General features: G+C 50.1%; 2 protein-coding genes across 6 annotated transcripts in view; one reads left to right on the forward strand and one right to left on the reverse strand.

Annotated features, from left to right (window-relative positions):
- Positions 1–21,042, forward strand: part of ndrg1a (N-myc downstream regulated 1a) — a 148,851-nt gene that overhangs the window by 41,878 nt on the left and 85,931 nt on the right. The gene's annotated exons all lie outside the window — the stretch shown is intronic.
- On the reverse strand, positions 160–19,908 carry ctnnal1 (catenin (cadherin-associated protein), alpha-like 1). Of its 5 annotated transcripts, none has more exons than XM_061821930.1 (19): positions 19,839–19,908; positions 7,935–8,124; positions 7,699–7,874; positions 7,345–7,464; positions 6,479–6,568; positions 6,233–6,400; positions 5,860–6,060; positions 5,213–5,299; positions 4,954–5,112; positions 4,789–4,881; positions 4,205–4,355; positions 4,083–4,120; positions 3,910–3,960; positions 2,952–3,106; positions 2,819–2,867; positions 2,346–2,402; positions 2,029–2,148; positions 1,869–1,952; positions 160–1,211 (listed from the first exon to the last, which is right to left on the reverse strand). In XM_061821930.1, exons 2-19 carry the CDS (start codon positions 7,966–7,968, stop codon positions 1,107–1,109), a joined length of 1,938 nt encoding a protein of 645 aa, XP_061677914.1. In that variant the 5' UTR covers positions 7,969–8,124; positions 19,839–19,908; the 3' UTR covers positions 160–1,106. The 5 variants fall into 5 exon arrangements, with proteins under 5 accessions (XP_061677914.1, XP_061677885.1, XP_061677876.1 ...); XM_061821901.1 differs by lacking the exon at positions 19,839–19,908 and adding an exon at positions 17,637–17,951 and having other exon boundaries at positions 5,213–5,296; XM_061821892.1 differs by lacking the exon at positions 19,839–19,908 and adding an exon at positions 17,637–17,950.

Consider the following 21,042-nt stretch of genomic DNA (forward strand, 5'->3'; position numbering starts at 1 on the left):
TTCCATCTTTATGTGTAAAATTTCATATTCTGAAGTTCAACTGTCTTGTAGTGGCGGCTACATCGAGTCAATGTTTTAGTTCGAATCCGTATTTACGGTCTTGAGTTTTTCCCCCGCAATGGCAAATCTTTTTTGTGACTACGAAATGATCAACAATGATGTAATAAAAAATAGTTTATTTATCCATCCTATAATTTTTTTTTCTCTCGTTATACCCAAAACTAAAGCTATGATTTTTTTTTTTTTCCCACGCGTGAACCGTCCCAGCGTCCTTAGCTGCTCGCATTCTCAGACAAACAACAACAAAAAAAGCAGGTCAACACGACTCGATCGCAAACATCGCGCGTTCGATTCCGAGTACCGTCGTCCGACATTCGGACACGTCGGTACGCGTGGCACGAAATTCTTACAAAATCACTTGCTAAGATCATATTTGGCAATTAAATGATTTTTGTCTTTTTAGTACTTATATGGCACGATGTTGTGTAACAGAGTAGCGCAAAACGGACACGTCACGACAAGACGACGACAATCGCGTAGCTGGTGTGCAAGGTCAGTGGACATCGAACGTCTACACGCCACTTTTCAAACGCTCGGATTTTGTCATATGAAAAAAATAGATCAGGGACCAATTGAATTAAGATTCTAGATGAGTTCACTAAGCAAGGGAATTATGAACCGAATAAACAAACAAAATAGCAGTCTTTGCTAGCATAAAACCGTCAAAAAAAAAAAAAAAACGCCAGCAAAAGCTTACTAGAACTTCAAAAGTTTGTTTGGATTCAATTGGCCACGCCTTAAATGGCGGCAGGTGTGTGCTGACTTCTTTTTTTAAGACGATTTTATTCTGAACAAAGCCGCGTCCCCAGTTGGAAGAGGGTGTGCACACTTGTGCAACTACACAATCTCAGTTATTCTTATTTGTTTATAACGCAAAAAAAACTGGGCATTTGAACAGGGGCGTGTAGACTTTTCGGATCCACTATATTCGTACGAGACAAAAACAAGCGCGAGCGATGTTACTGGGGCGGCTTTAGCTCTCGATTCCACTCGGCCGGCTCTGTCGCCCCCCAGTGGCCGTCCGCGTCGCGACGCCGCTCGGCCGATCAGTTGCTCTCCAGCAGGTTGAGGCCGGCCAGGCGCTGCTCGAAGGGCTTGACGGCGTAGTCGCCGCCGCCGTCTCGGACTGGCGCGGGGTCGTCCGGCGTGGACTGCGGAAGTAGCATATGGAAAATTGTTTTGCCGTTTTTTGCGTCACTTTGTCATCCATCCGAAGATCAAGCGAGAAGAAATTAAAAAAAAAAAAAAATCTTGTAAAGCGGCGAGTAAAACTTACTAGTAGCAGGCAAAACTGTCGATAAATTAAAAACTAGCTATATGATCGTGATTTGATAATCTAGTTCCGTTTATCATGCTACGTTCCAGAAGCCGACGTGACAAGACAAAAAACTGCAACCATTCATTTATTTTGCAATTTCTATACTTGCATCATACCAATACATGACACGCACGTGAGGTGCAGGTATCACTTCTGTCCACTTGGGGTCACCGTCCTCACGTCTGTTCTCCATTTCCTCCACTCGTTTGTTGCTATCAGTGGTGTATTAATGAAAATCCGCGATTATAAAATTACACAATTATATCAAAACAACAGTAGTACCGCAATATAGCGAAGGACAACTGTACTTGATGTCCATGTACTAGCATGTTTTTGTCCTCGCTAGTAAGTCAATTCAGTGCACTAGTAAGAGACCGACGAGTAGCACGCAGACGTCAACTCGTGCACGCGCGGTAGTCGCCGTTCTCGTAAGTTCGATCCCCGCCCGGATTCGAGATGAATTATTGTTTTGCGCGTACGCGGCCGTCACCTTGGCGTTGAGCTTGCTACACGCCGGCAGGATGTTGAGCACGAGGGTCAGCACGGCCCGGGTGGTCTGAACGGCCGAGTCCACCTTCACAAGCGCAACGACAGCGAAGCGTTTTCTATTTTTGTCCGGTACGCACGTCGAGGGTGCAGTTGCGCGCTACCTTCTGGAAGGTGGCGCTCTTGCCCTGCGCGGGGGTCCGGGCCCCGGCTTGCAGCTGTTGACACGCCGCCGCCAGCTTCTCCACCTCCGACGTCAGCGCCGACTTCTCTTCACCGATCAGCTGTAAAGTCAGACGGACGGAGTCAAACTGGGGGAGAGACCCAAGAACCGACAAAAACGGAACCTCGGATCTCGTCGTTTGTCGTTTAAAAAAAAAAAGTTCTAAAGCAGCCGGTCCGAACAAACGTGGGCGTTTGTGCAATGTCGCGCCGTAGCGCGGCCGAGCAGCAGGGGGAGCTGTTTCTCTGGGGAAAATACCTGCGTGCACAAAACTTGCAGGGAGGAGCACAACTGGAGTCCTTCTTCAGACAGAACCTGGACACGACCAGAACATCCCAGACAAAACAAACAAACAGAGACAGAAAGAAAGAAAAGGTCATTTCAGCGTGCCTCATCCTCTCCGGAATCAATCCCAGAAACAAACGAGGACCGGAACAGACGGGCAACGAATGCCCTTCGTGTATCCCACAATGCATCGGGGCAAGGGGGGGAACAGTTTCCATTTTAGGGACAGCAAAACAATACGCTATGCAGTTTATGTTCAAATATCTGATGCTAACAGAGCTACAACCGCCGCAAGATTTACCCACGTGCGGGTAGCCCGTCTATGGCGTTTCCCATTGCGCAATAGCGTCCAGCTCGTGGACTTTCGTCAGACCGTTTGCTCAAAGGCCCGAGACACTAGTAGCTCGCAACCAGGCGTCAAGCACCAAGTGAAGACGGCAGCGTACCTCGGCTTGATGGAAGAGGTCGAGGGTGGTCTTCAGCAGCCCCTCCCCTCTGGGGGCGGGGGGGGGGGGGGGAAAAATGAAAAATGATAAATAAAGAGCGGAAAAGAATCCTCCGCCGATGGCCGGCGCCGACCTGGTGAAGAGGTACATGTTGTAGGCCATGCTGGCCACGCTCTGGCCGTGGCGGACCACCCGCTGCTCTTGCTCCTCCCACTTCTCCAGCTCGGCGTCCACGTCGGACGACAGCAGCCGAAGCTCCAGGCCCGCTTTGGCCACGCCGCTTTGCTCCTGGGCGAAAAAAAAAAAAATAAAAATAAATAAATCAAATAAAATAACAACGCGGAGCCAAAATTTTGGGGTGCGCCACGCGACAAAAATAGTCCTCAAAATAGTTCCATGAAAATTGGATCAAAGCAATCCAGATTATGACATCATGAATAAAGCATTTTTGAAAATTAAATTTAAAAACATAGACAAGGAAAAAAGAATCGAAATATTAAATGCAGAATATAAAATGTGAAAAATGACACATTTTAATATAGTTAAAAAAAAAACAAAGGGCATTATATACAGTATATATATTAACTATAATTTATAAATGGAAATAGGAAGGAAAAAAATATAAATATCAAATACTGAATATAAAATAAAAAAAAATGCAAATACATTTTATATAGTTAAAAAAAAAAACAAACGGCATATATATATATATATATCAAATTAGAATTTATAAATAGAAATAGGAAGGAAAAAAATGTAAATATTAAATACCGAATATAAAGTTAAAAAAATTACAAATACATTTTAATATAGTTGACAAAACAAAGGGCATTTTATATATATATGTATATGTAAAATTAACTATCATTTATAAATAGAAATACATTCATTAAATAGCAAATAAAGTCCATTAAATGAATAATTAATGATGATAATTATACAATGAAAACTAAACATTCTCACAAAATAAATACATTTAATCGATAAATAAATTATATGTCGATATATTAAATGAAAAAAAGCAAATGAATAAAATTCACTAATATAAATTTGTACAATAATTGGTTATTGTTTCGGGTTGGGGGGCTCACCTCTGCGTCCAACTTGACGGGCTTGGCGTTCTTCACATTAGAAGAGAGCTTCTGCAAATGAAAAAAAAAAAAAATAAATAACAAAAATCCAAAATCAATAAGTGTCATTTTGCAACAAACGACAACGCAGGCGCGTCGCCCGCCAGAATTTGGACGGACGGGTCGCTACTTACTCCGGACCTGGGAAGTGACAAATACCCCCGTTTGTCTCCTGCGCACATAAAAAAAAAAAAAAAAAAAGCAGATTTAATTGATAGGTTTGAGCGGGTGCGAACGCCGGACCGCCGCGGCCCACCTCGCTTTCCCTCGGCGACGTCGTCGATCTCGCGCAGCAGCAGCGCCACGTCGCCCAGCTGCGACTCCCAAGCCTCGCAGAACACCTCCAGGTTCTCCTTGGCGATCTTGCTGGACGGGTGCAGCGCCAGGGTCTGCGCCGCCGAAATGATCTGAAGCATAACATCGCGGTGGGTAGCGAAAGTTTACACACCCCTCTCGGAATGCCAGCTTTCTGTGACCGAGGAATAAATTCAAAAACTTTTTCCACCGTTAATGTGACTCGTCCGACTCAACAACCGCTTTACCTTAAAAGCAGAGGTCAAAAAATTCATAATCAACGCCGACAGAGACGTTCATTTGTCCCACAGGAAATGAGGTCATCCCCTGCGGTGTTGTGATTAACAGCCAATTAGCTCGTCGGGCCGCCGGCGCCGCCGCATTATCGACGGGCTGACTTTTCACCTGGTCGGCCGCGTGAAGTCATCACGGCGCGCAGCCCGCCCGGAGGACTAATTACCGCCACGGACAATTTCCCCACAGCAAACACGATTAGACGAGGATGCGGACGGACGCCGTTTGTCAAGCGGGCGACGCGGCGCTTGCCTGCGGGCCGACGACGTGGAAGGTCTCCTCGGCGTGCACGCAAGCGATCTCCAGCGGCTCGGTCCCGGACACGTGACACAGCAGCCGGCAGTTCTGCGGGAAACGGGAAGCCATTTAGACGACGGACTACTTCCTGCGGAGATCAACCGGCGGAGTCTCTCGTACCTCCACCAGCTGCTCCTTCTGCTCGGTCAGCGTTCGGGAATGCCGCGCCACCGCCTCCAGGTCGCCCTCGGCGCCGGCCGCCTTGAGCGCGCGCAGCGGCGAGTGCTCGGCGTTCACCCTCAGCAGCTCGGCGGTGCGGCCCGCCGCCGCCACATGCAGCTGGCGAGAGAACGACACTAACCCCGTTTAGCTAAATGCTAACAATGCAAAATGCCATCAATGGGCTAACAAATATAGCGAGGTGCGGGGTTGGGCTCACCTCGCGCGTCAGCTCGTTGACGCTCTGGCACGACTTGGCGATGGCCACCTCCAACTCCTCGGTGGTCTCCTTGGCCTGGACCGACTGCTGCGAGGGACGGAACCAAACGGGAGAGGTTTCACACGGTGGAAACGGAAAATGTCAACTTTCTCTGAGGTGGAAACGGAAGTTCGCCGGTACCTCTACCTACAAGTGCCCCAAATGTTCTTTTCTCACACACACACACACTTTTGTTATATACCACCAATATATCTACATATACATCCTTTCGTTTTTCTTTCTCCCTTTTCGATATGATGGCATTTCTCTCCCTCGTCATCTGTAAAAAGATGAGATTCAAACCTAATCTTTATCTTCTACTCAAAATCGGTGCGAACGTCCAATCCAAAGAGATACCATGCTGCCATCTGCAGGCATTTCTTAGTCATTGCAGTGGTTTATAAACCTGAATTTCACACACGAGCTGGGAGAAAAATTCTTCCACGCCTGCCCGTTGAAAAATGCACTCGGCCAAAAAGGGAAATATGCCGTCAGATTCCATTTGACGGATATACACGTCCACGGGAGTGAACGAACTAAAACCGCTTCAACATTTTTCGGGGGATCAAACCGGTAAATCGCGGTAGCCCGGTACTGTGGGTCCGTACGGCCTGGGTCCAGGCGTGCAGCAGCCGGCGGCCGTCCTCGCGGGCCGCCTGGCACACGCCCAGGATGGCCTGGCGCTGCTCGTGCCCCGTGTAGGGCGAGTCGGTGAAGTCCTCGGTGCGCTCCACCAGCGCCTCCAGCTGGCGGCCCGCGCCGTCCGGCGACGAGGCCAACGGGTTGTCGCGCAGGCCCTCCACGCTCATCTGCCGGGAACGCCAAACGTGACAAAATATAGAAATGTAGATCATTTTCGGCCACGTGCTCGAACAGGAGCGCGGCGTTGATGTTCTATGTTTTCAGCGCTCTGCTGCCATCTTTTGGCAGCTTAAAGCAACAACATTTAGCGGCGCCGTCCGTTATTTTTGTGGCTCGCACCTTGTACTCCTTGACGGCGCCGTAGATGCCGGCGGGCGAGACGTCGCCCGCGCAGCCGTGAGCCTCCGTCACGATGTCCACGACCTGCTCCAGGGCGCAGCGCATCCGCTGGAAGACGGCGTCCTTGTTGATCCGCGCCGACTCGCAGTCCGGGTGCCTCAGGCACGTCTGTCGCCGGCGAAAATCCCCGAAATAAATCCGAAAAGACTTTTTTTTTTTTTTTTTTTTTTTTTTTTCCTCCCCCACCTTGGAGGCCGTCAGGAGCATCATGGTGCACTTCTCCAGCACGGCCCGAGCGGCGGCCATGCGGGCTTTTTTCTTCTCGTCTTTCAAGTCCTGTAAACGTAAACGCCCGCCAAAGATGCGGGGGGGGGGGACACAAAAACGAGCAAAACGGACATAAAACAAAACGTGAACACGTTGACACAGATGCAAAACAAACGCACAAGCCGACGCGCGCAGCAGATGGTTGAAAAAAGTGGCTCGATTCCATCCGGCGCCTTCCAACTGTCTTTTCGAGGGAATATGAAAGGACGGGGAAGGGAAAGAAAAACAAACAAAAAAAACAATAACAATTTTTTAAAAAAGGGGTAAAAATAGAACAAAGTGCACCTCCCAAAATGGAAGCGGGCGCGAAGAAGAAACGGACGAGAGAGTTGAAACGCTCCCGTCCGCAATTTAGCACAAAGGCGCCGTAATTATCCGTCATTATTCGGGCCTCGAGGCGCCGGCTCAGCCGCGACACCCGAAAAGGTGCGAGCGGCCAACGGCGGCATGCGTGTCCACCGGAGGATGCCAGGAAAAGCCTACGTGAGCGCCTGAATTTTCACGCCGTTTCATTCGTGCGCTTCAATCTGATTGGTTTACTCCGAACACAGACGAATCCCCGGTTGTGCGAGGGTGTGCGCACTTACGCAAAACTATCTCATTTGTTTATTTCTGCTTCCCCTTTGGGGAATAATAATAATCACGAACAAATATCGGCATTTTTTTCAGCGTTTAAAAAAAAAAAAAAAAGTATTAGTAGAGTATTTCGTATATTAGCGCATAATAGCGCTGTTAATTAATTTCATTCACGTTTCTCACATCACATCAGGCACACGCGGACTCACGTTCTGCCTGTCTCCGGTGAGGTGGGCGAAGTCCACCATCTCGTTGCCGAACTGGCTGAAGATCTGCACGAACTCCTGGAAGGTGCTCACGCGCTCCAGATGGTCCAGAGTCACCAGGACCTGACACGAGAGAGAGACGTTTAATTGCCCTCAGAAGAAAACGAGAAACCGGTTCACGTCAACAAATCCAAGTACGGCGCAAAGTTTCGCTCGATTCCCTTCGACCACAGTCGGCCGATGCGCTCGCTCGTTGCAGAGGATAAAGAATATATTATTACTATTATATTGCCTTTCAATTTGTTTTGCTAAAAACTCTTTGCCCCCAAATAGCCCGTCTATGGCGTTTCGCTTTGCCTTGTTGCGCGACGCCACGATCTGCTTGATGACGATCCGGTCGGCCAGCACCAGGACTTTGGTGACGGACGACAGCAGCAGGCGGGCGGCCTTCACCATCCCCGTGCGATCGGCGAACACGGTCGGCGAGGTCGCGTGCACGGGCCCCACGTCGGTCAGCTGCGCGATGGCGTCCCCTGCGGGACGGACGGGCTGTCACGTGGAGGGCGCCGCCATTTTGGAAGCGTTGGACGTACCGGCGCGGCGGGCCTCGAAGCAGGCGCGTCCCATCTCGTCCTTGAGTTCGTGGTTCTCCAGGGCGATGGCCTCCCCGACGGCGACGAAGCGGCCCACCGCCGCGCTGACCGCCTGGCCCACCCGCTGGACGGCCGCCGAGGTGCGCTCGGACTTCCTGGGCCCGTCTTTGTGGTTGATCAGCGTCGTGATCTGAAATGGGAAAGTCGGGGTTGGGCTCGCCGGGCCGGAGGTAAAAATAGAAAACATCAAGGGAACGGAAGGGAAGCCCACCCTCGGGTGCCTCTCGGGAGTCCTACCGAGGGTTTCTATTATGCATGCCTCCCGCCAATTCGTCATCAATTAACTATTAGATGCTCCCACCATCTGCTTTTTTCAACGATATGATCATCCAAACCATAAAATGCCGAAACGGTTAACAACGGCGTCATCAATTGCTTCATGAACACTTTATAACAGCGTTACAACACTGTTATAAACCAATTAAAATGACAACGTGTGGGAACGTGCAGTTCCCATATCGGAATCGCGGAGAACCGTCGTATTGCGGGGTCGTGTTACGCCGGCCGTCGGTGCCGCCTCCGCCTCCTCGAATCAGGATTTCAATTCCCAAGGCGCCACGTCGGTTAAACGTGACGAGCACCGCGAACTCCCGAGCGTCAATAAATCAGCCGGGAAACAAAAGCTCGAAAGATCGGCGGCCCGGGGATACGGACGGGACTCGGACTGGAATGCTGGGAGAAAGTTGGACGGCGGTGACCGCGGCGGAGAAATCACGAGCCGGGGGAACGAGCGTTTTTATCCGGAGCGTTGCCGCCGGTTGGGAATGCGCCACGAAGACGCCGTAAAGACCACAAAGTAGCAAACGTGACAGGAACGCGGGGACAAAAAAACTTTTTCAATGAAATCGGACTCGAAATGCTCATTTGAAACCCTAAACCTGGTTTCAAACACTACTTGGAAAGCCTATGCTAGTATTGAAACCTTAACTGGTTTGAAGTCCAGAATCCAACTTGAAACTGTCATGTGCAACCCTAAACCTGTCGTTCAAACCCCAATTTAAAAACCATAACCCGGCTCCAAAAACACTGACCCGGTCCTAAAACTGTCATACTGTCTTGAAACCCCCATACTGAGACCTTAAACCTCGTTTCGAAAGCTCAGACCCCGTTTGAAACCAATTCTAGACTCCAAATCCTGGATTGAAACCGTCATGTGCAACCCTAAACCTGTCGTTCAAACCCTAATTTGAAACCTTAACCCGGCTCCAAAAACAGTGACCTAGTCTTAAAACTCCTAACCCTGTCTTGAAACCCCCATAGTGAAACCATAAACCTCGTTTTGAAAGCTCAGAAACCAATTCTCGACTCCAAACCCTGACTTGAAACCAAAATGATAATTAACGAGATTTATGGGACTACTTCTTTTGTCGACGCGCTTAAGAGTAACACGTCCTCTTTCTCGAACCTTTTTTCCCCGCGGGGATGATATAAAGTCCGGGAAAGCGGAGGAGAGGAGCCGGCCGGCCGCCGCCGATAAAGAACGAGCGATAAAAGCAGCCGAGGGAGGGAAGAGCGGGACGGGCGCCCGCGATGGAACAGATAGCGGCGGCGGCGGCAGGGACGAGAACGAATAAAAGTGCGCGTCCGTCCCGGCAAACGCGAAGCGGCATCCGCTCGATTTGCCGCGTCAACTTCGATCGGAGGCGAAGCGAGACGGCGGAGGCGAGCCGGGTAATCGATCCCCCCCCCCCGTCCTCGGCGGAACAGGAACCGTGACGCCAGACCGCTCTCGTCGTTCACCACCTGTTGTCAGCCTCGTTAGCTTAGCACGCTACGTTAGCGCAGGATTATTTCACGGATGACGCACAAAGGTGGCGAGTTGATTTCGGAGGGATCAGTCGAATACGGATTCACAAAAGTATTTGCTACCCGCGGCCCGATCTTGAAGGGATTTGGATTCGATGTGGGTTTTTGGACATTGAACCGGACCGCCAAGCGAAAACAAAGACACGAGGTGGGCGCAAAGCCCGAGTTTGAACAAACAAGCCAGTCACAAGTCGCCTCTTGCGTCGTCCGCCTAGCGAGCGGAGTTTAATGACCGGGTAATTAAATAAAGTCCCCGGCAGGATCGGGCCCGACTTGCTTGCCAACTCGGCTTCGGAGAACATTCCATCAGTCATCGGGATGGGTAATTGCACGTAATGGACAAATAATAGCGTGGCGGCTTCCCGCAGCTACACAATGATCGGCTAAAGAATTCCCCCCCCCCAAAAAAAAAAAAGAGGACGTCCGGATCCAAACACAAAAACCCGTCGGCCTGCCTCTCGAGGACCAATACGGACGGTTTAGTTTTGCGGGATAAAGACTCCGCCTCGAGGAAACTGTCCCACCCCACTTTTGCTCTTGTCGAGAACTCGTCAGGTGCGGGAACCGGACCAACGCGAATGACTTCCTCGGTTGATCCAAGATTAAGATCAGAACCAGCAGTCGAGCCTCGGAGGGGGCGACGCGGACTCGAGGTCTTCAGGGCCTATAAAGCATTCAAGAAATGAGACTCGTGACCCTTGACAGAAAGCGGCGGCGGCGGCAGCGGCTGGAAACTTGAGCGCCGGGAAGGAATGCCGCCCCCGGCATCTCCCGACGACATAATGGCGGTCTCGTGACAAGGGGGTGGCTTCCGAGGGACAGACTCGCAGGGTTTTGTTTAGTTTTTTGGTGGGCGTGGGGGGTGGGGCACAAAGTTCAGCACGGACTTGTGCCGCAAGCGTCGAGAAAACCATCGCGGCTCGTGGCTAAACCCTTTCGGTGCCGCTTGCCCGCCGCCACTTCGAGAACCGTTCCCTTGTCGGAGTCCACCAAAAACACAATGACCGCTCCGAACCAAAATGGTGGACCTGCCGTTCATTTCCTGTTCACCCAATTTGGTGTCCGTTAGTCAAACTGGTGCGTTTGTTTTTCCAACAGTCCAAAAAGTACACCGGTGAAAAGTTCCCCTCCTTGAACAACTGGATTATTTATCGGAAGCGGCGGACCCGTTTATTGATAGCGTGTCCGAGAGTTTCTCGGCTGAACCCCCTTTGTCGTCTTGCCCGGAAATAACGACGAGATTGGAACGTCGCGCCGTGCCCCGACAAGAGCTTACGTGCCGTTTTCGGTGACACGCCGAGGTTGGATGATGTCCACGTACAGAAACGCGAGATTATCACCGAGGGAGATAAAACTCTTATCTCTTCCTGGCAGGTTCGAGACCGAAGACCTGCGAGAATCCTCGCGAAAAGAGCGCAGGGCTGATCTATTACTCCTTAAACACTCGGCGCACGGACATATCCGTTTCAAGTGACGGTCTCTCCGGCTTTGCGGCGCTGCCTGTGGCCTTTGGCTCGGGTTTCGCCCGGCCGCATGGCTAATGAGGTGAGCCGGGGGTGGGGGTGGGGGATTTCGGTTCCAAAGCGAGAGGCCTCCAAGGCGACGACGGCTTGTGATAGGAAAGAAAATGAGGAAAGCGGCGCAGCGCGGGAAAGCGAGGAAGCCTGCGCACATCAGCATTCGGGGAAAGGAATCTGGATGAAAAGGTACGAGTCCGCAAAGGGGTTTTGCAGAACGACGCTAAGGACTTATCTGACCCCAGACAAGACAAAGATTCGGTTCTGTCTGATAAAACCGCCCCTATTGGTATCTAAAATCTTGCCCCTTTCCTGGAAAACCGCAACGGCAGAGGCGGCATTTACCGACCAGTGTCTTTCGGACAGAGCCGAGCCAAGTCCGTGAGGCCGATCTTCTGGTTTCCGAAATAGCTTCGGGGCCCCGACAAAGGCCGTATCCGGGCACCCACAGGGAAGACGGCGTCGAGGTACGAGCTTTAACCTCAAATACTGACAATACAAAGTCCTGCGTCGGTGAGTTCTGGCCGAAATTTTGGTGAAAACTCTTGCGCCTTCCGCCACATCAGAGTTCTGACGGTAGGGACGGCCGTCGCGGCTTCGCGCGTTCAGCAAGAAAACCCGAGGCCGGATCGGAGCTGGTCCCGGCCTTCGTTTGACGAGCGCGGCCTCTCAAAAACAATAAAAAAGGAAAATCGGGCGACATTCAAAACTAAACGCGATCGGAACACGTTTGTCGTCGGCCGTTCCTGGCGCTGGCGGCAAGCGAACGGGCCCCGTCCGACCCCACCGAGGCCGGTTCGCCGGGAAATGCCAACAGAGGGCGCCGAGGGCAGCCGCGTGACCGCCGAGACCGCGCTCGCGTGACTCCTGCGGCGTTAGCGGCGCGCCGCCAGCTTCTTCTGATCACGCTACGTTAGCCAGAGCCGTCAGAGAGATTGAACCCGGGACCTCAGAACTGTGAGGCCAACGCTGATCCACCGCGATGCTGATGATCGTGAGCAATTGAACAAATCGTAAAGCTAACATAGACGTGACGCGTATATTCCGGAAATGACCACACCAAATTCATACAAAAATACATTTGAAAAATGAAATCTCGTTTTAGAATAAAAAATAAAATAAAATGAAAAAAATATTAAATAAATCCAAAATCAATTCCAATCAACAGCAATATCCAAACACATTTTCAATCAAATAAATGAAAAAATTAAAATTGATTAAAATGAAAAAAATAGAGATTTTATTTTTTTAGAAATATTTGACTAAGAAATCTAAATTAAAATTCCGAATTTTCAATTTAAGAACGAAAATTAAAAGCAGAACAAAAGTGTAAATTAATTTTAAAAAATATATATATATATGTTGTTCCAGTGAGTATTAAATTTATAAAACAAACAATCCTAAAATAATCTGGTTAATAAATAATATTAAAAGATATATAATGTGAAAAAAATTCATATTACAAAAAAAATGTAGGGTTAGTCAGGCAAGCGGCCTCCCGGAATCGAACATTCCGCTCGCCGCGCAAGCGCCAACATGACCACAAAGCCGATGGAATGAAGACGTGACGGTGTCGTCGCCCCCGTGAATACATTTTTTTTTTTTTTTGCACGTTCAGAATGAAAAAAAAAAAAAACTAGTCACACCTTCTTTATTCGCCGCCCGAAAGCGGCCACTCGGTACCCGACGAGGTTCCCGAACTCTCCTGCGCCTGCGTCGGCTTTTGGCCTCCATTCACACTTGCAGAGTTTAAGCAAGGACAGAGGGAAAAAAAATTATAATAAAAAATGGCTCATTGCTTTCATCAAAGTCGCCTCGCTTAACTCCAGTCATCGGCGCCAAGTTGTCGGCCTGGCAACCGACGCGGTGACGCGGCCGCAATCCCGACGGGGTCGTCGTTCTTCGTCGACGGAGCCTTTTACCGGCACTTCACGAGGCCGGAAAAAAAAAAAAAAAAAAAAAAAAGAAATCGATGGCGACTCCCCGGGATGGCGGCGGGCACTCGCCAAAGCCGTTTAGCGTCCACTCGATGAGACGCTAGCTAGCGGCGATGGAGAACCGTCGTCTGCTCGGCGCATAACAAGCCCGTCGCGCGGAAAGAACCGAACGCTCGTCAAGCCCTTGTGCGCTTCGACTTTGAGACACCGGCGCCAGCAACGTCGTCTTCTTTTCCTTTCGGCTTGTCCCGTCTGGGGTCGCCACGTCTTCCTCTCTGACACCCACCGTCCTCGTGTCCTCCCTCCCCACATCCATCAGCCTTCCCTTTGGTCTTCCTCACTTTCTCGCCTCCGGACATGTCCAAACCATCCAAGTCTGCAGTCTCTCGAACTTTTGGCCGTCCCTCTAACGAGCTCGTTTCTAATCCCGTCCCACCTAAAACCTCAAGATCTTCGTTTCAGCCACCTCCAGTTCTGCTTCCTGTTGTCTCTTCCCCGCCACAGTCTCTAATCCGTCCGTCATGGCCGGCCTCACCACCGTTTTATAGACTTCATCCTGGCGGAGACTCTTCTGTCACATAGAACACCAGACACCTTCCGCCAACTGTTCCACCCCGCTTGGACCAGTTTCTTCACTTCCTTAGCAAAACTCACTGTTGCCCTGGATTGTCGACCCCGAGTATTCGAAGTCGTCCACCCTCGCCATCTTTTCCCCGGCTAATCTTCATTCCTCTTACTCACTTTACGACTAAATTCCAAACAAGCGCCGGATACGAGAATCAGGTAAAAGCCAATGTGACGACAAATCCAGTTTCACAGTTTCTGTTCCTACATTAACCTTGTTCTTTAAACAGCTAGGAGAAGCGGTTAACTATAGCTAACAAAATCGGAAAGCTAGCAACACGGACGTTCTTAGCGGAAGTACACATTTGAAGCGACGGGAAGCCCACGCAAAATCCTCCTGGCAATAAAAAGACAAATGAATTGATCAAACGGAACCAACGGAGCAGATGTCGTCGGCGTAAAAGAGCTTCGCGACGCTAGCGACGCCGGGGCCCTTGCGCGCATCGACCGCTTCGGTTTCTGTTGACTCAAAGCAAACAAGGCCCGCATTCCGAAGCCCGCGCGAGCCGGACAAAAGACGATTATCTGAGGGAGGGCGACGGCAACCTTGAAGGGGAGTGGAAGAAAATACAAGACGCGGTGTTACAGGACACTTTTGGGGATGGGGGGGGGCTGATGCGGGATTTGAGAGACAAAAACAAACAAACGTTAATTCGCCGCACAAATCGCATCCCGGAGCTTAAAAATACGCAATCCAAATTTGAGCGACAAACAAAAGCGAGCCTTTGAATGGCAACGCAAGCAAAAAAAAAAAAAAAAAAAAAATCAAATTTATTTCTATTGCGCGACGTGTCGGGGAGAAACGCAAATGAATAATACGTTTGCCCATTTCTTCGCAATTTGTCACCATGCCTGCACGCGAAAAGCTCGACAACATCCTTTCGAGTACACGTGAAGGGTCTGAGAAGGGTTCGAAAACTTTTGCGGCGTTATGAAATGATGACGTGCGTGTGAATAGTCCAGAGAAATTGCTACGATGCGTTGTGCGGAAGGAGCTGGTCAGGCCCGGAGGTACAGTCAGGAAAATATGTATTTCAACACCCTGCTATATTGCGAGTTCTCCCGCTTACAAATCGTGAAGGGGTCTGAAATTTTCCTGGCGCATCCACAGATCACCTAAAAAGAAAAATCTAGAAATGTCTGATCTTTTTTCAACAATTTATTTGTGTGATACAGCTGCAAATCCGTATTTAACCAATATTAATATTTGGTACAGTAGTTTGCAATTAGAGTGCTCAAAAGTTTCCTGTAGTTCTTCACCAGGTTTGCACGCACTGCGGGAGGGATTTTGGCCCACTCCTCCACACAGATCTTCCTCGAGATCCGACAGGTTTCTGGGCTGAGTTTCAGCTCAACTCCAAAGATTCTCGATTGGGTTTAGGTCTGGAGACTTGCTAGGCCACGCCAGAACCTTGATATGGTTCTTACGATTTCCAAATGGGAGAACTGCGATATAGCAGGGTGTTCAAATACTTATTTTCTTCACTGTACAATAACCTGCAGTTAAGACTCTATCCATTTATTTTCTACCGCCATTCCGGGTCGGGTCACGCGCTTCAGCGGGGATACCCAGACTTCCCTTTCCCCAGCCACTTCTTCCAGTTCTTCCGGAGAGATCCCGAGGGGTTCCCAAGACACGGTCTCTCCGGCGTGTCCTGGGTCGTCCCCGGGGGTCTCTTTGCGGTGGGAACCACCTGGGAGGCCTCCGGATCAGATGCCCCCAGCCACCTCGACGCTGAGCCCCTCCCTGATGACCGAGCTTCTCACCCGTTCTCTAAGGGAGATCCCGAGACTTAAAGTTTGAGACAAACTTGTTCAGACGGCTCAATCGGCCGACCAATCGTTCCAGAAAAACGCTAAATCCCCGCCACAGCCGTTGAGATGCGCATTGTCGCGATCAAACCTTGAACGCCTCGCGCAGGGCGCAAGAACACCCCGCCCCCGGCGCCGAGAAAGTCCTCCGGATTAGTGCCGACAGCCCCGAAGCAACGTAGGTTACTTTAACTCCGTCGCCATCCTCGCTACGTGAGGCCCGACGACGTCGCAGCGCCATCAGTATGGAGATCTCGAACGCACACAGAAAGAACAAAAACCGACTGACTTCCTACAGCCCGAGGCAACAAAAAAAAAAAGAGAAACGAGGCCTCCTCAGTGTTGCAAATGAGAAGAAGTGAAAAGTCATCACGCGGTGAAAGCCGGCCGGGGGGAAGGGCGGGGGGGGGGGGGGACAGAAAGCGCAAAAAAAAAAAAAAAGCGGAAATGGAAGCACAAAGAATCAATAAAAGCGGCGAACAGAGCCGAGAGGGGCGGGAACCGCGGCGGACGGCGATAAGAGGACTCGGTCGGGGAAGAGCCGCGTTAAAACAGAAAGGGGGTGGAGTGGGAAAAGGGGTGGGGGGGGGGGCATCACACGGGACGCCGCATTTTCTCATTTCCTGCTCGATAGAAATCGAGCGACAAAACACAACAACAACAACAAAATAAAAAGTCCGCCTTAAGCCGGCCGCGTTTAAGGTGGCGCTGATACTTGACAAGTTACAACCTGCAGTAACTTGGAACTGGAACTTTTTAACGGGAGGCGTCTTGCAACGGCAACTTGTGACCTCACTAAACCTGAAACGGGAACGTCAAGCTCAACCGTTAGCTTAAAACAAAAAATGTAAAACAATAACACGTACCTCGAACGTGTTACAATAAGTTGATACAGTAACTCGTTCCAGTAACTCATGTTCCAGGCGGCCAATCAGCACAAGCCTTTTCCGGGGGGGGGGGGGGGGGACCTCACTCGGCGCTTGTGATTGGCCGCATCGGATTTTAAATTCCTCCTGCCCACGAGTCACGTGATCTGGAATTCAATGACCCCGCCCCACCTCCTGGCCCCGCCCCTTCCCGTTCTACCAAATGACATCATCATCATCGGGGAGGGGGAAAAAAAAAAATCATCCCTTGGAAAATATTTTTTTGTATCAGTATCGGAGAGCTCTGTTGCTACGGAAACATTGATTGGGATGAGCGAGGTGAGACTCATAGAAATATAATGTTGAAAGCGCAATAAAAATGATCGTTATAAATTCTGCCGTGACTCATATTCACAGAATGACGCACAAAGGAGAACGTTCTCATATCTTTCGCGTGGCAAGTACAATCCGATAAATAAAACGTCAAAAAAAAATAATAATAATAATAAATAATAATAACAAAAGTCTTCAAAACTTGACCTCCGTCGCTCGGACTTTGCAGTCGTGCGAATGCGAAAAGTCGAGAATTCAAAGTCGCTTGGCGTGGATGCCGAGAATCCTAAAGGCGACCGAAATATCGCGCGACCGTCGCACGACAAGGGGGGCGCTGTTGTGCACCCGGAAAAAAAAAAAAAAAGAAACCGCCAGAACCCGCCGAGGCTTTTGTGACGACATCAGGTCCGAAAATGCTGCCACTGCTGAGATTGACGTCACAAACTCCGAAAGTCGAGCCTTCGCGCTTGTGCACGTCCAAAAAAAAAAAAAAAAAAAAAACCCGACATTGTCTGCTTCCCGGCCAGCGTCACGTGTGCGTGTTGGAGTGGGGGGGGGGGGTGCAAACTTTTGCCAACTTTCTCGGGAAGTGCACGCGAAGTACGTTCACGCGTGTAGTTTGTCGGTCATTTGCACACATCGTGCGATGAGTTACATAATCTGGCAGGTTCTGCCCGACAACAGCCCGACGTGAGCAAAAAACACAACAACACGCAAAGTCGCCGCGGGTTCGATACCGGGACTGACCTGAGACACCAGCGGGATCAGCGTCTGCTCCACCGAGCGAGTTTTGATCTCCAGGCCGGAGTCCAAGTTGCCGCTCGGCGGCGAAGCCATGCCCGCAGAGCGGCCGGCCTCGCTCGCCGCGGAGCTCCGGGGCGGCGGTCCGGCTCGCGGTCCGGTTCTGCGTTTTATGGCGACGGCGCCTGCGGAACGTGCGCGTGAGAGCCGACCGCTGCGCGCCCGCACGACAAACCGCCGCCGCCGCCGCCGCTGCTGCCGTGCAAGCGCGTGCACGCGCAGACGCGCTCCCGCGCCGCTACTAGTGAACGTGCGCTGACGACGACGGGAATTTGCCCGCGCCGCCGTGTCTACTCGTCGTTTCCTAACTAACAATAAGTTGCAAACTTTTTTTTTTTTTTTTTTACAAAACAAATCTTCCAGATGTTGCTGATTGTTTATGAAAGCCTTTATGGATTTTCTTTGTATCTTTTCCCGCAGGCTCCCTCTCGTGGTGCGTGGAAGAATCGCTGCCCGGTGACTGTTCAGTTGTGTTTCACTTATCGGGATAAGCGGCTTGGAACGTGGACACGGACAATTTGCGCTTGACCTCGAAGCGCCGATTGTTTGGTGCAGTTCGTCGCGCGATACATTTTTCATGCAATTGTCATTTAAATACAGTCGATTTAAGCATCGTGCATATGACAAAAAAAATTACAAAAACAATCAAATTTCTGATGAACACTTTGGCCTACTACATCAATTTATTTTAATGTTGGTCAGTACAGTGATACTTGGAGAGTTAATTTCTTTTAGGTGGCACTTGCTCTCAAAATATTTCAATATTCCCGCAAAAAATAACTCATTTTTCACAATTTTCTTTTCGTGGTGAAACACGCAGCTCGCCTCCTCGCCGTCGCCCCAAGAATCCAAAGAAAAAGCCAAAAGAGGCCCTCGGTGTTGCGGACGCAGCGAATGCCGGGAAGGGTCACGTGACACGCCGGCAACCGCGGTGTCGTATCCGCGGGACATTTGGAGGGATTTTCGTGCTGTTCTGCGCCATTTTTTGTTTTTTGGGTTCCGGTGGGGCCGATGTTGATTGCAAAAACCCGCAGATCGCCTCGTTGTTTACATATGACACGCAAACGCAGCGTGTCAGGGCACGCCGTGCGACGCGCCGCCGCCGCTAACCAGATCGTATCTGCGTGTTAATCAGCTCGGGCTTGATAACGAGCCCGTCGCGCCGAGCGTTTCGACCGCTTGAAAACGCAAAGTTGTGCCAGTCGGTGCCGTTTTCAAAACTTCTGCGGTTAAGTCGGCCCCGTTGAAGGCCCAAAAACGCTGCCGGCGGATAAACCGACAACCCAAACGTCTTTGTTTTCATTCAAAAAGTCTTTGGCGCCTGGATTTGTAGCGAGATTCGCGCGCAAACGGGCCACCCTGCCGACAGCGTTTGGGGAAACTGCTGGAGTTGCTTCAAAAAAAATTGATAAAAAGTTAGCAATTTGAGGTCCCAAAATATTATTTTGTCTTTTAAATAAATGTAAAATGTCATTTTTTTTAGAAATGTCTCCAGAAAGATTGTTGAACGTCAAAAATATTTACAGCTGTTAGCATTCGGAGGCTCCAAAAATGCTAATACTTTAAAACAACAAGAAATCAATACCTTTTACGAATGTCCACAATAAAAAAAAATGAATAGAAAAATAATAGTTTTGTTATGCGTTTGTGCGAGGGAGCCCCAAATATTAACATTTCTCCAAGTGGAAAATTTTCAAAACATTTTCTGTGAACCGTTGATTTACGCGACGGCAGCCCCCCAAACGCTGTCATTTTTCAAAATGGACGATTTTTGCAAAACACTTTTTTTGTTTCCTGATCCTCATCACTTCATCGCCGATGACACGTACATTTTTTTTCCCCACGTGTTCTCGCGACGCCAACATTTGAGCACCGTTAGCATTCCGAGCCCCCGAAACGCTGCCGTCGTGATTTCCGCGCGCGGCGAGATGTGAAATGAGCGCACGTCGTTGAATTTGGGATTTAAAAAAAGGAAAGAAAAAAACACGGAGGGTTGCCTTGGAAACGCTCACCTTTGCATCTGCTGCTTTATTAACGCCGGCGTCAAAGGACTTGTTTTATCTGCGACGTTAGCATATTTGCGTCTGATATCTTGGCTCTGGGGGAGCTCAAAGGGGGGGGGAGGGGGTTGAAGACTTTGAGGCTTACCTGGTCTTGACAGCCACCTGCGGCTCAACTCCAGGCTGAGGTCAAACTCGGGTTACTTTTCCTTTTTTGTTGGCTCACGCAGATTTCTTTCGACACACACACAAAAAAAAAAAAACAAGGTAAGAATTCTTCAATAAAAAAAAAAAAATTCCTTTGTACCGAAAAACTGGATTGGAGTCAAAACGCTAATGAGGAGAAAGAGTCGAGTCGTTCGTCCGGCGAGTCGTCGCCGCTTTGGGCACCGACGGGCTCATTTCGAGACGTTGCGACATACGGGCGATTGCGTTTGCCCCGGATTGGTCGCCGCGCAAAAGCATCGATTGGCCGACGTTACGCGGGCCCGACGTCGAAGAGTATCGGCGAGCCCTTCGAATCAAAACAGTCGACTCACATCGACTCAGCGGCAGTTTGCCAGGTCGTGCGTAATTCATCATACATCCATTTTCTTAGCTGCTCATCCTCACAAGGGTCGCAGGGAGTGCCGGAGCCTATCCCAGCTGTTAACGGGGCAGGAGGCGGGGCACACCCTGAACTGGTCGCCAGGCAATCGCAGGGCACATCGAGACAAACAGTCGCACTCATAATCACACCTATGGGCAAATTAGAGTGTCCGATTAATGTTGCATGTTTTTGGGATGTGGTGGTGGTGGGGGGGGGGGGAGCGGAGTGCCCGGAGGAAAGGGATGGGATGCTGGGATCGAACCCGGGACCTGACCAGCTGAGCCACCGCGCCGCCTCGCAAATAATTCTTCGTAAAAATGTGTTTTGTGCCGTTGCCGCTTGAAGTTTTACGGCGAAACATTTCGTTTGTGTACTAAGCAACCACGCATGTTAGCTCAGTGCTAACGGGGAAATAGGAAATGCCATAGACGGGCGATTGAATCGCATCTTTGCGGGTTGGGGTCGTAGTAATTTCAGCAACAGATATTTAAACGGCAACACTGCATGGCCACGTAGACGGATAATGTAGCTACACACGCAGCCATATGTTCTTTATCCTCTGCGAAGAACGACTAATGTTACTGCAGCCTATTGAGGAGCGAAGCCCATCTCCAGCTCCATTATACTGCCCCCAGGTGGCCAGAAGGAGCAGCACAAACTCCACGGAAGTGTGACAAAAACGCTTTAATCCTGAATTTTTCGATTCGATCACGGAATTATTAAAACGCTTATGAAGACACCATCATATTTTTGAGTTGTTTGG

Source organism: Syngnathoides biaculeatus, chromosome 1 (assembly GCF_019802595.1).
Source record: "Syngnathoides biaculeatus isolate LvHL_M chromosome 1, ASM1980259v1, whole genome shotgun sequence".
NCBI lineage: Eukaryota > Metazoa > Chordata > Actinopteri > Syngnathiformes > Syngnathidae > Syngnathoides > Syngnathoides biaculeatus.